Source organism: Equus quagga, chromosome 15, assembly GCF_021613505.1.
Source record: "Equus quagga isolate Etosha38 chromosome 15, UCLA_HA_Equagga_1.0, whole genome shotgun sequence".
Classification (NCBI taxonomy): domain Eukaryota; kingdom Metazoa; phylum Chordata; class Mammalia; order Perissodactyla; family Equidae; genus Equus; species Equus quagga.
Window position 1 is genome coordinate 89,867,184 of NC_060281.1, and position 12,660 is coordinate 89,879,843.

The 12,660-nt window shown below is 57.5% G+C and overlaps 1 protein-coding gene across 1 annotated transcript; it reads left to right on the forward strand.

The window, feature by feature from the left end:
- Positions 1-157: 157 nt before the first annotated feature.
- On the forward strand, positions 158-8,623 carry HIC2 (HIC ZBTB transcriptional repressor 2). Its single transcript, XM_046641461.1, has 2 exons — positions 158-300; positions 2,016-8,623. The coding sequence occupies exons 1-2, from the start codon at positions 275-277 to the stop codon at positions 3,838-3,840; spliced, it is 1,851 nt and encodes a 616-aa protein (XP_046497417.1). The 5' UTR covers positions 158-274; the 3' UTR covers positions 3,841-8,623.
- The last annotated feature ends 4,037 nt before the right edge of the window (positions 8,624-12,660 follow it).

The window sequence follows — 12,660 nt, forward strand, 5'->3', positions numbered from 1 at the left end:
TGTCCCTGCTCCGGGGCCTGACTGCGGGCACTGCGGCCACTGTTTCCTGCCTGGCTGCCCCTGGCATCCCAGCCAGAGAGACCCCCGGGCCTTCCTGGGAACAAGGGCTCCAGGGCCACCAGGTGGCTTCCCCTTCTCTGTCCCACACTTCTTCCCTTGCTGATGCCTTTCTGGGTGACCGTGTCTATCTTCTTCTCCCCAGGTGACCAGGCATTGATGCACCCCCAGGGAGGCCACGTACTCAAGGAGGCCACCCCCGCTGGCTGCTGCTCACATGGTTTCTGGGCCCTTGGCACTCCGGTAGGCTGGGAAGGGGGTCGCTGGCAGGGCCGGGGGTGGGGGAGTTGGGGAGGGAGGATGTCTGTCTGCTCCTTCTGGGGCTTTCTGGGCGGCCCACACAGCCCCACAGCTCTCAGCCTGCATCCTGGCCTGTGGTCCTTTGTGTGCGAATAGCATGGGGCAGTGTGGAGGGGAGGCTGGGCCCCACTGCCCTCGGCCTGAGGAGGAGGGGCTGCTGTGGGCTCACAGGCTCTCAGAGGATGGGACCTCCTGCCCTCAGCCCATGTCTTGCCAGGCCTGGAACACCAGGTGTTCTGGGTGCTGGTGGAGCTGACACTGTGTTTCCTTGGCATCCTGGCCAGTGTGGGAGCCATACCTTGGGCTCTTTGTCCCCACCTGGCTGGCTCGGGGGCAGGGAGTGGAGGAGGGTTGGTTCCTGGGCTCCAGCCTCTGAGCAGCCTTACAAGGCTGGGCTGGCCGAGTGGGTGCTTGCCGCCTCCTGCTCTCAGGCCCTAAGCGCTAGTCCACGCGTGGTTGCGGTGAGCTCCAAAGTCGCCTCCGGGGTGCATGTGATTGTTAGGGTTTCCCTCTGTCTTTGCAAACAAGGGCAGCTGTAGGGCAGGGGGAGCATTTGTGTCACGTTTGTGCCACATTTGTGCCTTGCTGCGCCTGCTGGGGGAAAGCAGGGCTGGGTACCCTGGTCGGAGCAGGAGATCCCAGAAGGCTCAGCAGTCGGTGACTTTCAGAGATCAGGCTCTGAGTGGAAGGACGTGAAGGCACCCTCATCTGCTTCGTGGCACAGGGCTGCCTGCAGGAAGACATGTTCCATGACGGGCCAGAGGGGCAGGGAGCCGTGGCCTCGCACTGTGGGCCCTGCTCCTTAGTGGGGTGGGCGCGTGTTTGGAGCAGCCTGCTCCTAGACACCTGTGTGCACACTGCCACCCCGCAGGGTTCCTGTGGAGGCCAGAGTCCTTTGTGTGTTTATTACTTCGTGTCATCAGTTAGTGTCTGTGCCAGTCTGGTGAGGCCAGCTGGGTGCCTTTTCCAGGCCCAGGCAGTGCTAGGGGCTTGAGTAAGCTGCCTTTTCCGCCCATTCCTGGAGGTTGCAGTGTCAAGAGGCCGGAACGGGCCATCGGTGAACCTGCTAGCTCGGAAAGCCTCTAGGTTGTGTGAGAGGATTCAGTGGAGAGCAGAGACCGCAGGCTTTGTTTGGCCCATGTGGTATTTGAGGAAAAGGAAGCTTCGTTTAGCACGGGGAGATTTCACCTGAAAGTCTGGGTTTCCAGCTTGTCCTGAAAGCTGGGAAGCTGCGTGCGCACATGGGAAGCCCGCCCACCCACGTTGGCGCCTGCTGCTTCCCAGCACCTTGCGGCTCCCCGCTGGTTATCTTTGGGTCCCCTGTGGGCATGTGGTCAACTCCTGTGTTATGGAGACGGTACCCTGGGCTGTGGAGCCAATTTCAAATCCCATTTTTTCTTTTTGGTCCTGTGTGACCATCATGTGGCCTTCTGTTTTCAAATCTGTGCATATGGGGCCAGTGCTGCTGTCCCTTCTCAGACAGCATGGGTCCTTGGTGGGCAGTGTGAATTCCCTTCCCATGGACTGTGCCTGAGGAAGCGCCCAGTGGCTAGGTCAGTGTGGAGGCCTCTGAGCGCCACTGCAGCTGTGCTCTGGCCTAGGGCCCTTGCACAAGGGTCCCTGTTAGCTAATGCATGCATGCCTGTTCTTGCCCGTAGGTGGTGCGCGTGGGCAGGGCGCGGGGACATGGGGCCCGACATGGAGCTGCCCAGCCACTCAAAGCAGCTCCTGCTGCAGCTGAACCAGCAGAGGACGAAGGGCTTCCTGTGTGACGTCATCATCATGGTGGAGAACTCCATCTTCCGGGCCCACAAGAACGTCCTGGCTGCCAGCAGCATTTATTTCAAGTCCCTGGTCCTGCACGACAACCTCATCAACCTGGACACGGACATGGTCAGCTCCACAGTGTTCCAGCAGATCCTGGACTTCATCTACACGGGCAAGCTGCTGCCCAGCGACCAGCCAGCTGAACCCAACTTCAGCACTCTCCTCACTGCCGCCAGCTACCTCCAGCTGCCCGAGTTGGCAGCCCTCTGCCGCCGCAAACTCAAGCGAGCCGGCAAGCCCTTTGGCTCTGGACGGGTTGGGGCTGCCGGCATGGGGCGGCCCCCCCGCAGCCAGCGGCTGTCCACAGCCTCTGTCATCCAGGCCCGATATCCAGGGCTTGTGGATGGGCGCAAGGGGGCCCACACCCCCCAGGAGCTCCCCCAGGCCAAAGGCTCAGATGATGAACTCTTCCTCAGCACCTCCAACCAGGAGAGCACTCACGGCTTAGGCCGGACCGTCTGTCCAGCCAGCGGGGAGGCCGGCCTGGGCAGCTGCAGCACCAATGGGAGCAGTGGGGGCTGCGAGCAGGAGCTGGGCCTGGACCTGTCCAAGAAGAGCCCGCCCCTGCCCCCCGCAACCCCCGGGCCCCCCCTCACCCCAGATGATCCAGCCCAGCTGAGTGACAGTCAGCATGGCTCGCCCCTTTCCGTCTCTGCCCCTCCTGTTGCCAACAGTGCCTCTTATGCCGAACTGGGGGGCACCCCCAATGAGCCCATGGATCTGGAGGGGGCTGAGGACAACCACCTGAACCTGCTGGAGGGGCCTGGCGGGCAGCCCCGGAAGAGCCTCCGGCACTCGGCCCGCAAGAAGGAGTGGAGCAAGAAGGAGCCTGTGGCGGGTTCCCCCTTTGAGCGGAGGGAAGCGGGGCCCAAGGGCCCCTGCCCAGGGGAGGAGGGCGAGGGGCTTGGGGACAGGGTTCCCAATGGCATCCTTGCCAGCAGTGTGGCAGGGGGTGGCCCCAGCGGGCCTTACGGGGAGCCCCCATACCCCTGCAAGGAGGAGGAGGAGAATGGCAAGGATGGGAGCGAGGACAGTGGGCAGAGTGGGAGTGAAGGGGGCAGTGGCCACCTGGGCGCCCACTACATGTACCGGCAGGAAGGCTACGAGACCGTGTCCTACGGGGACAACCTGTATGTGTGCATCCCCTGCGCCAAAGGCTTCCCCAGTTCCGAGCAGCTCAACGCGCATGTGGAGACGCACACGGAGGAGGAGCTGTTCATCAAGGAGGAGGGTGCCTACGAGACGGGCAGCGGGGGCGCCGAGGAGGAGGCCGAGGACCTGTCGGCACCCAGTGCGGCCTACGCGGCTGAGCCCCGGCCCTTCAAGTGCTCGGTCTGCGAGAAGACCTACAAGGACCCAGCCACGCTGCGGCAGCATGAGAAGACGCACTGGCTGACGCGGCCCTTCCCCTGCAACATCTGCGGCAAGATGTTCACTCAGCGCGGCACCATGACGCGCCACATGCGAAGCCACCTGGGCCTGAAGCCCTTTGCCTGCGACGAGTGCGGCATGCGCTTCACCCGCCAGTACCGCCTCACCGAGCACATGCGCGTGCACTCGGGCGAGAAGCCCTACGAGTGCCAGCTCTGTGGGGGCAAGTTCACCCAGCAGCGCAACCTCATCAGCCACCTGCGCATGCACACCTCCCCCTCCTAGAAGCCAAAGACCCTTCTCCTGGCCCGACGGCGCCCTCTGCAGACTCGCCCTCCGGAGCCAACGGAAGGAGGAAGCAAGAAGGCCAGGCAGGCGGGGCTGGGACCCCCAGGTCCAGCAGGGGGGGGCTCCCGGCAGCACCTCTGGCCAGCCCCCTACACCCAGAGCTTTAATCGACAGTTTGTACCAAGGGAAGAGAGAGGAGGGAGGCCGGTGGGCCAGAGCCCAGCGTGCGTGTTCCTGGTGTGCGGTTTGCCTCCCGACCCCGCCCAGGTCCCTGGTCCTTGAGCAGGCTGCTGCCAGGCCCGTGGGAGTGGGTCATGGGGGTCTTGCTGGGGCCCGGCCCCTCTCCCGCAGGCTGGGTTGGAGCAGGGGGAAGGGGGTGCCTCCCTCCGTGTTAGGAGAGAAGCAGAGCTTCCCGTGGCCGGGCAGTGTTTGTGTGCATGCACGAGTGCCGTCTGTGTGCAGGCCCCCTGGCTCTGCCAAGAGCAGTGCAGGAGGGAGGCATGGAGCCCTCCCCCCTGAGCTAGGGGCCCCGCTCGCTGGTGCTGGGACGGTCGGCCCCGCTGCCTACCTCTCCACAACTAAAGAGCCCTCTGGGCCTGTGTTGCTGTTATTCCTACTGATCTGCTCCTTTTTTCTTTTTGAGTTTTGTTTTTGAAACCAAAACCAACGAGAGTTTATTTTCCTCCCGGCCCTTCGAGGCTGAGCCTGGGTCTGCAGACTGAATGTACGGGGCAGCCGCCCCGCCCCACCCCGCCGCGGGCCACCCGCCCCTCCAGGCCCCAGAAGCCCTTCTTGGCCAAAGGCTTCCCTGGGCCCCGAGCCTGCCTCGGCTGCCTCAGGAGAGAGAGTGCTTTTCCTATAGTTTCCGAGGAATATTCTTTGTTTAGAGGTACTTGTTTTTTATTAAGAGAAGAACAGTGTAACGTTTTTGTGAATGTTGGAACTGGAAGGTCTGGGGTTGGGGGGGGCTGGGTTTCCATTTTCTGTTTGTGTGTGTGGTGTGCGCGGTGTGTGTGGACAGATGCTGTGCTTTCCTCCCTCCTTCCCCATCAAGGTGGAGAGACTTCTGACCTTTTGCTACCTCTTGTATTCATGAAAACAGTACGTTGGTGACTGGCAGTTGAGGCCATGACACTTTGGTTTTCCTCCAGTTAGTGTGCACAGGAGGACGTACGTTCGAGTGAACCGGGCCGAGCGCCCTCCTGGGCCGCCCCCGATGCTCCTGCAGCCCTGGAGTCCGGGCGTGTGCCGCACCTCCATGGGCGTGTGGCGAGCCGTGTCCACCCCAGCGGTGTTCTGAGAGTGCTGCTGAGCGCCTCTGCTCCGGGCCCAGGGGAGGGGCATGTGTGCTCCAGCCCCGTGGGAGCTCCTGATGGAGGGCCGGGTTCCGGGTACTAGGGAGATGGGAGCCATGCTGCAGGAGCAAGCTCCTTGCGGCTCCCTGCCAGGGCCAGGATGAGGTGAAGTGAGCCCCTCCATCCTGTCCCCTGGGCCTGCAGAGCTTGAACTTGGAAGAGCAGTGGCCCCTGCCTGGCCAGTGTAGAGGCATGGGGAGGGGCTGACCAAAGCAATGTATGCACCCCTGGGGGACAGGGAGGGGACCAGCCTTGCTTTGGCACCTCTCTGGGTGGTCCTGGCCCACAGTCTCTCTAGCAGGAGACTGGCTGCCACCCTTTGGCTCAGCCCAGTCTGGAGTCCCACCCCTTGCTCTTCACCTTGGGTTTTCTCCACCAGCCTCAGACACCTCCCTGGGCCCAGAGCTGGGCTCAGAACGACAGACCAAAGTCGCAGAGGTCGGCCCTACTGTCCTCGGCCGACTGGAGCCACAGGGCTGGGCCAGCGGCTTTATCTTCTTTGTTTTGCTTCATACTTTTATTTCTTTTTTTTGTTTCTGCTTTAAGTTCAGACCAAAAAATTCCAGAGTCATCCCCTACCCCCACCCCTCCATTCCTCCAGAGCCCTCCAGCTGAAAACAGAGCCTGAGTTCAGGGACCCACGTGGTGAAGGGTGTGTTTTGCGAGTGAGGGAGCTCAGGCCACACTAGGGCTCCTGGCTGAGCCCTCCGCACAGTGCCCCCACCCTGGGCCAGCTCCTCTTCCCTTTGGGTGGGAAGCGGAGGACTGGACCCAGGGTCTCATGTTCCAGCAAGTCAGGCCAAGGGTCTAGGCGGAGGAGCCTCCTCGGCTCCCCGTACCCAGTGAGGGGCCAGGGCTCTTTCCAGGCCCCTGGCCTCTCCTGACCCCACCCTACTCCGTCAGCACTTAAGCCACACGACACAAAGTCTGTACCGCATGGGAGTCGTGCCCGTGGCCGGCCTGTGCGTGGCCTCCCCAGCGTGGGCGACCACATCTGTGAGGTGACTTGTGAAAGTAGCTGATTTGTTTGCAGAGCTTCAGGGACTGGGCGCGAAGGCCCCTCACTCACCGTTCGTGCGACGTAGTATTGTACCCACCTGAGTATTGTATCGAGCCTTCTCTGTATTTTAACAAGAAAGCAAAACACTAGTTTCCTATTTAAGATTTTAAGGGTTTGTGGGTGGGGCGGGATTAACACAACACTTGGTTTTGTTTTCCTTTTCCTTTGGTTTCATGTGGAGTGTGTGCTTGTGAGTGTGTGCGTGGAGATGTGTTAAGAGCCTCACGAGGAAATCAGGCTGTCGGAGGCCGAGGGCGGCTTACAGTTCTCTGTTTTAGTCACTTAATTCCTGAATGTTTCGGAGAAACAGGAACCAGAGAAAATAGCAGATGTCATGTAGGAAAAAGAGGATAAACGAAAAAAAGGAAAAAAAAAAAAAAAGCTCATACCCAAATTCACAAAACCTATTTTTTAAACCAAAGCACATTTTGAATGAGTATGGAACCTCAATGGGCTCAGAAAAAAGATACTAATATATTTATCTCATTGTTTACATAAACTTTTACAGTTTCAGACCTCAGCAGCTGTAAGGCCAGTCCCAGTGAACCCTCACCTCCCGCCGGAGGCCCTTCCAAGTCGCCCCCGTAATGGCTCCCGGGCACAGGCGCAGACTCCGAGGCCCCCAGATTCAGCCGAGCCCTCCTCCCCAGCCCCGGGCCTCTCCAAGCCCAGCTGACACCAAAGAGCTTGGGCCTGTGCTGACCAGCCCCCAGGCCTCCTGGCCGGACCATGGCGGTCCTGGCCAGCTGGCATAGCAGGGGTGGCCGTCGGCTCTGGCCACAGGACCCGAGTCTGGGCTTGGGCCCCGGGATGGAGGCGCGCCCCCTCTGCTGCTCTGCCTGAGACCCTCAGGGTGGGTTGATGTGAAGGTCCCTCTCAAGCCAAAAAGCCGGGACCTTTGCACAGCTCTGTTGACTCCAGTGGGTCCCCACCTCCTGGGGACCCCCCACCCCCATCTCTTGCAGCAGGAGGGGTTCACTGGGCTGGTCCTTACCAACACAGACGGTGCAAACACTCTGAACAGTGTTGTTTTTGTATCAATATGTTTGTGCAGTGATGAATGTATTTATTTCTCAGACTTGGGGCGAGCGAGCGGCAGGCCAGGCTCCGCCACCTCGCTCTCACCAGACCGAGCCACGACAAGGGCTCCTCCAGGATTGCAAAAAAGGTAAAAAAGAAAAGACAAACCTTTAAGCAAATAAGAATCTCAGAGACTCGCAGCATAGCCATACACCTCAGCCTGTGAAACGAACAATCCGGACCCAGACTGACTTTCAGAACCTCACGCAGCCCTGTGTGTCTCCCCTTCATCACCACTCGGGGTGCTGGGCTGCCCCGCCCCCCTCATCAGTATTCACTGGACTTGGCCGTGTGCAGGAGTGCGATCTGGGCTGGGCTGGCTGGGCGGGCAGACCCCAGCCGCCCTCCCTGCGGCCGTCCTGTGTTGGGATGGGGCCTGGGCAGCCAGGAGGGCAGGGCTCAGGGAGGAGGCGGCTGCATCCGTCCCGTCCCCTTGGCTTGGGGGACAAAAGCAGAGACGCCAGGCCTTAGGAGACCAGACAAGGGGTCTCAGCCCTGCCACACCCCCTGGAGGGACCAAGGCCCTGGCTCTTGCCCAGAGTCGTGCTGGGCGGACGTTCCTGAACCTGTGAATCCGGTGCCAGGAGTGAGGAGATGGAGAGGGACCTAACCAGAGCCTCAGTCTGACATTCCAAATCGGGGGTTGGGTGTGCACTGTGGGAATTGAGGCTGCCCAGGACCCCCTTCCTAGGACCCCCCCCAGCTTCAGTCACCCACTTTAATTTTCTACCGGGAACCCCTCCCCCTACCTCACCTTACTATTTATTGCTGTAATTTATTGACCTCAAAAATGCTGCATAACAGACCTCACTCGGGGCAGGGAGGATCCCTAGGGCTCCCCCCCTCCACTTGGTGGGGCCCTGTGGGGCCAGGTGCTGAGGGGAGCCTCTCTGTATCCCGCCCATCACTTACTTTCCCCCTCCCCCCTTGGGGGACCCCAGGTTGGGCACTGGCCCATTCGCAAATACCTCGAGGGGGAGGGGGGATGGGGTTATAGCTGTTTTGTTTAATCAGAACTGGAAGAGGGATCATGTCCTACATTATGCCCTTCCCAGAAAGGGGGGCACTCCATGATCGCACTCCTGTACTGGCCACCGTCGCTGTCCGTCATCACAACGCGTTCACTTCCCGCCAGAGTTTGGATAAATTCAGGTCAGAGCTGCAGGTGTGCAGCCCTCAAATGTCATAGAAAAGCAATTCACCAACGACTGATCTCTCCATTCAGAAGCGTGCAGTCTTAATGTACAGTGATGAAAAACTGTTATTTTATGATCTTTTCATTAAAAGCTTGATTGAAAACTCTCTTGTGGGGAGCCTCTGTGTTCTCTTCTCTCTTGCTAAACGACAAACTGCTTTTCTTTCTCTGTCCAGCTTCCAAGACCTGAGTGGGTGGGTTTCAGACGGGGCTGGGACCTCACTCAGCGGGGTGTGTGTGTCCTGGAGCTGGGCCCTGGTCCAGGGAACCAGCACTCTGGGGTCAGCATCCTTTTGGGCAGTGTTGGCCGAGGCAATTGAGGAAGCAGAGGATATGTAGACAGTGGCTGGGCTTGGATGAGGGGAACCTGGCCCGTTCCTGGGGCCACTCACCCATTGGCACAGCAGAGTCAGGCTAAGGGAGGGCGAGGGAAGAAAGGCTAATCTTAGTCTCCAGGGGCAGGGACAGTACATCTGATTCCCTGGGGGACTGTCTCTGTAGCCACCAGGATGGGAATCCAGGATGAGTGGAGACAGGAGGAGGAGCAGGGCTGGGGTCAGGGGGGCCGCAGACGTCCAGGTGGCTCCAGGGCAGCCGCGGGTGAGTGCGGGGACCCCAGGCCTCCAGGAGAACGTGGGCATTGCTGCTCAATGTCATGGTAAGTTTGTTCAGTTGTTTGAAAATTCTGTTTTGGTTTCATCAAAGCAATACCTGGACATAGTTTAAATAATCAAATGGTTCTTTAAAGGCTTAAAAGAGTTTCTTGTCCCCCAAGCCCATGTTACGTAGACAACCACTTTTAATTTTTTTGCATGTCTGCATTTATCTCCACGTTTCTAAGTAGTAATCTTATACTGCTGTCTTTTGACTCCTAGATGAGGATTTCAATTCATTTATACCCTCTTGGCTTGCCCTTATATTCCCCAGATAGGTATCGGGTGTTTAAAGGTTGGCAAACTTTTTCCGGAAAGTAGCCAGATAGTAAATATTTCAGGCTTTGTGGGCCATGCAGTCTGTGTGCTGTCACAGTGCAAGAGCAGCCGTCGACAGTGTTAAGCGCACGGGCGTGACTCTGTTAGATTTCCTGTACCGAAACTGGTGCAGTGTGCAGTTTTGCCAGGCCACGCTCATTATCACTAAGTAAATTTGTTTATTGCTGTGCCAAGTAGTGTACTGCGTCTTCTCCTTTTTTGTCAATTTCTTGTTTTTCTTGAGGTTAATAATTATTTTTCCCATCACTAAGTTTGGTGTAAGTCTCTGTCTTCCTCCATCCTTTCGCTCTGTGAAATGCCTCCCGGTGCCGTTTTCCACAAAAGCAAACATTCTCTGTTCTGTCACTTTTTCCCCAGAGGACATCCTTTCTGGAGGCTGCCGTTTGGCACAGAGTGGGCTGAAGATCTCCTGCCTTCTTGTCCTGCATTAGAAGCCCCTCTTTCTGGATCCCACATGTTCTTTCCTTGGGTTACGTGCTTGTTTTGGTTGCATATTTCCTCCAGTACCATCCTGAGAAAGAACACATGGGAAGTAGGTTTTTTGAGACTTTCAATGTTAAAAGTGCTTTTAAATTATGCAGAATTGATAGTTTGGCTGGGTGTAGGATTGTAGCTTGGATATCATTTTCCTGCTGAACTTTGAACTTTTTTTTTTAAGATTTTATTTTTCTGTTTTCTCCCCAAGTTCCCCAGTACATAGTTGTATGTATTTTTCAGTTGTGGGTCCTTCTAGTTGTGGCTTGTGGGATGCCGCCTCAGCATGGCCTGATGAGCGGTGCCATGTCTGTGCCCAGGATCCGAACCAGCGAAACCCTGGGCCACCAAAGCCAAGCACGTGAACTTAACCACTCGGCCCCGGGGCCGGCCCCTCCTGCTGAACTTTGAAGGTGTGTTGCTTCCTTGGCTTCTGCCTTCTGATGTGATGAGAAGCCCAGTTCCCTTTGTACGTGACCACTTTCCTGGCTGGAAGCTCTTGCCGTCGTCTCTGGTTTAGAGGGTTTGTCCATCCACTGGGCTGAGCACTCGATGGGTTGGTTTCACTCTGGAGACTTGTTCCCTTCAGTAAACTCTTCATGATTTTTAAAACATCTCAGCAATTATTTTTTATTTCCTTTCTTCTTTTGTTCCTTGATTACTGCATTTTCTTTTCTTTTCATGGATGTAGTCTCTTTCCAAGGAAATTTTAATTTTCTAACATTTTCTTCTGTTCCTTGTGTTGTATCTAGTTCCCTTTAAGATCCCTACTTCCAGTTTATTTTTATCCTTTTTTATAATATTGTGTCATTATGTTGTGCACATGAAACTAATATGACATATGTGTCTGTTATACTTCAATTTAAAAGAAAGCCACATTGAAGAGCTGGGCTTGACCTCAGGGTGAAGGGGCCATGTGCACCTTCCCACTGTTGTCGTCACCTTCCAAAGTGGAGTCATCCAGGCACCCTGTCCACAGGTGGGCCTGGTGCATCCTTAGGGAGAGGGAACCCTAGGAGTGTGTGTGAGATTGCCCGGGCTGCCATAACAAGGTACCACAGGCTGGGGGGTTAAATAACAGGAATTCATTTCTCACGGTTCTGGAGGCTGGAAGTCCGAGGTCAAGGTGTTGGCAGGGCGGTTTTCTCCTGAGGCCTCTCTCCTTGACTTGTAGATGGCTGTCCTCTCCCTGTGACCTCTTATGGCCATACTGCTGTGTGTCTGTGTCCAGATTGCTTCTTATAAGGACACCAGCCAGATTGGATTAGGACCCACCCTCATAGCCTGGGTTTAACCTAATTACCTCTTTAAAGCGGTACCGGTCTCCAAAGTAGTCAGTCTGAGGTATTAGGGGTTAGAACTTCAACACAGGAATTCTGGGGGACACAATTCAGCCCATAATGGGGTACACATGATGTGCTGTGTGTGGCTTTAGGTGGCCACAGGAATCCCAGGCGGCCCTCTCTTTGTGTTCATAGTGTGGGCCCTGCAGCTCGGCCTCGTGGCCTCGGTGCCTGCAACTTCCTCCTTCCTCGGGGGAGGACTGGCTCTCTTTTGGGATTCTACAGGCAGCGTTGTCCAGGCCTTGGGTGCCTCCTGGGAAGTGGGCAGTGCTCTACCGACCCCCCTTGGCCCCTGAGATGTCAGCTTTATCTGAAGGGACGCAGACCACAGCGTTCAAGAGCAGCCCAGGGGGGTGGCCGGCAGCCAGCCTGTCTCTTGGTAGGAGGCAGGGCTGCTTCTGGGTGCTTGCTTGGCATTGCAAGGCATGCCTACTGACTGGCCTGCCTGCAGTGACGGTGGCTGACCTAGCCAGGCAGGAGAAATGGCGGGGCCACAGGTGTCCAAGCGTGTCCTGCAGGGGAGGCAGAGGGAGGCCTGGGAGCTGGGATGTTCTGGCAAACAGGCAAGGGGCTGGCTGTGGGTCAGAGAGAAGAATGTGGCTTTGGGCCACACCTGCCAGTGTTTTGAATCCTTGCTCCTCCTATGCCCTTGGGCAAGATGCCATAGCTCTGTGATAGAGACAAGCTGTCCTCACATCCACCAACACCTATTTATGTGCCAGGCTCTGTCCTAGTCCAGCTCCTATGCCAGTGGGGTAGACGGTAAGAAAGTGCATCCTGGGCGGGCACGGGAAGCAGCACTGCGGGGAGAGTGGCAGTTTGAGGCCGGGTCGCCAGAGAAGGCTTCCCTGAGAAGCTGGCCTTGGGGTGAGGCCAGAAGCACGTGAGGGAGGGCCAGGCAGGGGCAGAGCAGGTGCAGAGGCCCCGAAGCAGGCGGGCGTGTCTGCAGAGCAGCAGGAAGAGATTCTCGGCCTCCCAAGGCAGTCGCCGGCAGGAGGGTCCGGGCTGTGGCAGGCCCAGGAGGCCGCCGTGTGACAACTTGGCTTTGTGCTCTGGGAGGGGGGAAGCTGCCAGAGTTGGGTCCCTCTGGCTGCCGTGGGGAGACTGGGTGGGAGCAGGCCCGCCACTTAGGAGGCTGGAATGATCCAGTCCAGAGCAGTGACATTGAAGGTGATCAGAACTGGAACATTTGTTTTCTATTTAAACTTATTTAGCAAGCACTCTGTGTCACTTCTGTGGACCAGCAGTGTTCTAAGTGCTTTGCAAATATCAACTCACTTACTCTTCCTAACAGTGCTGATGAGGTAGGTGACATCTC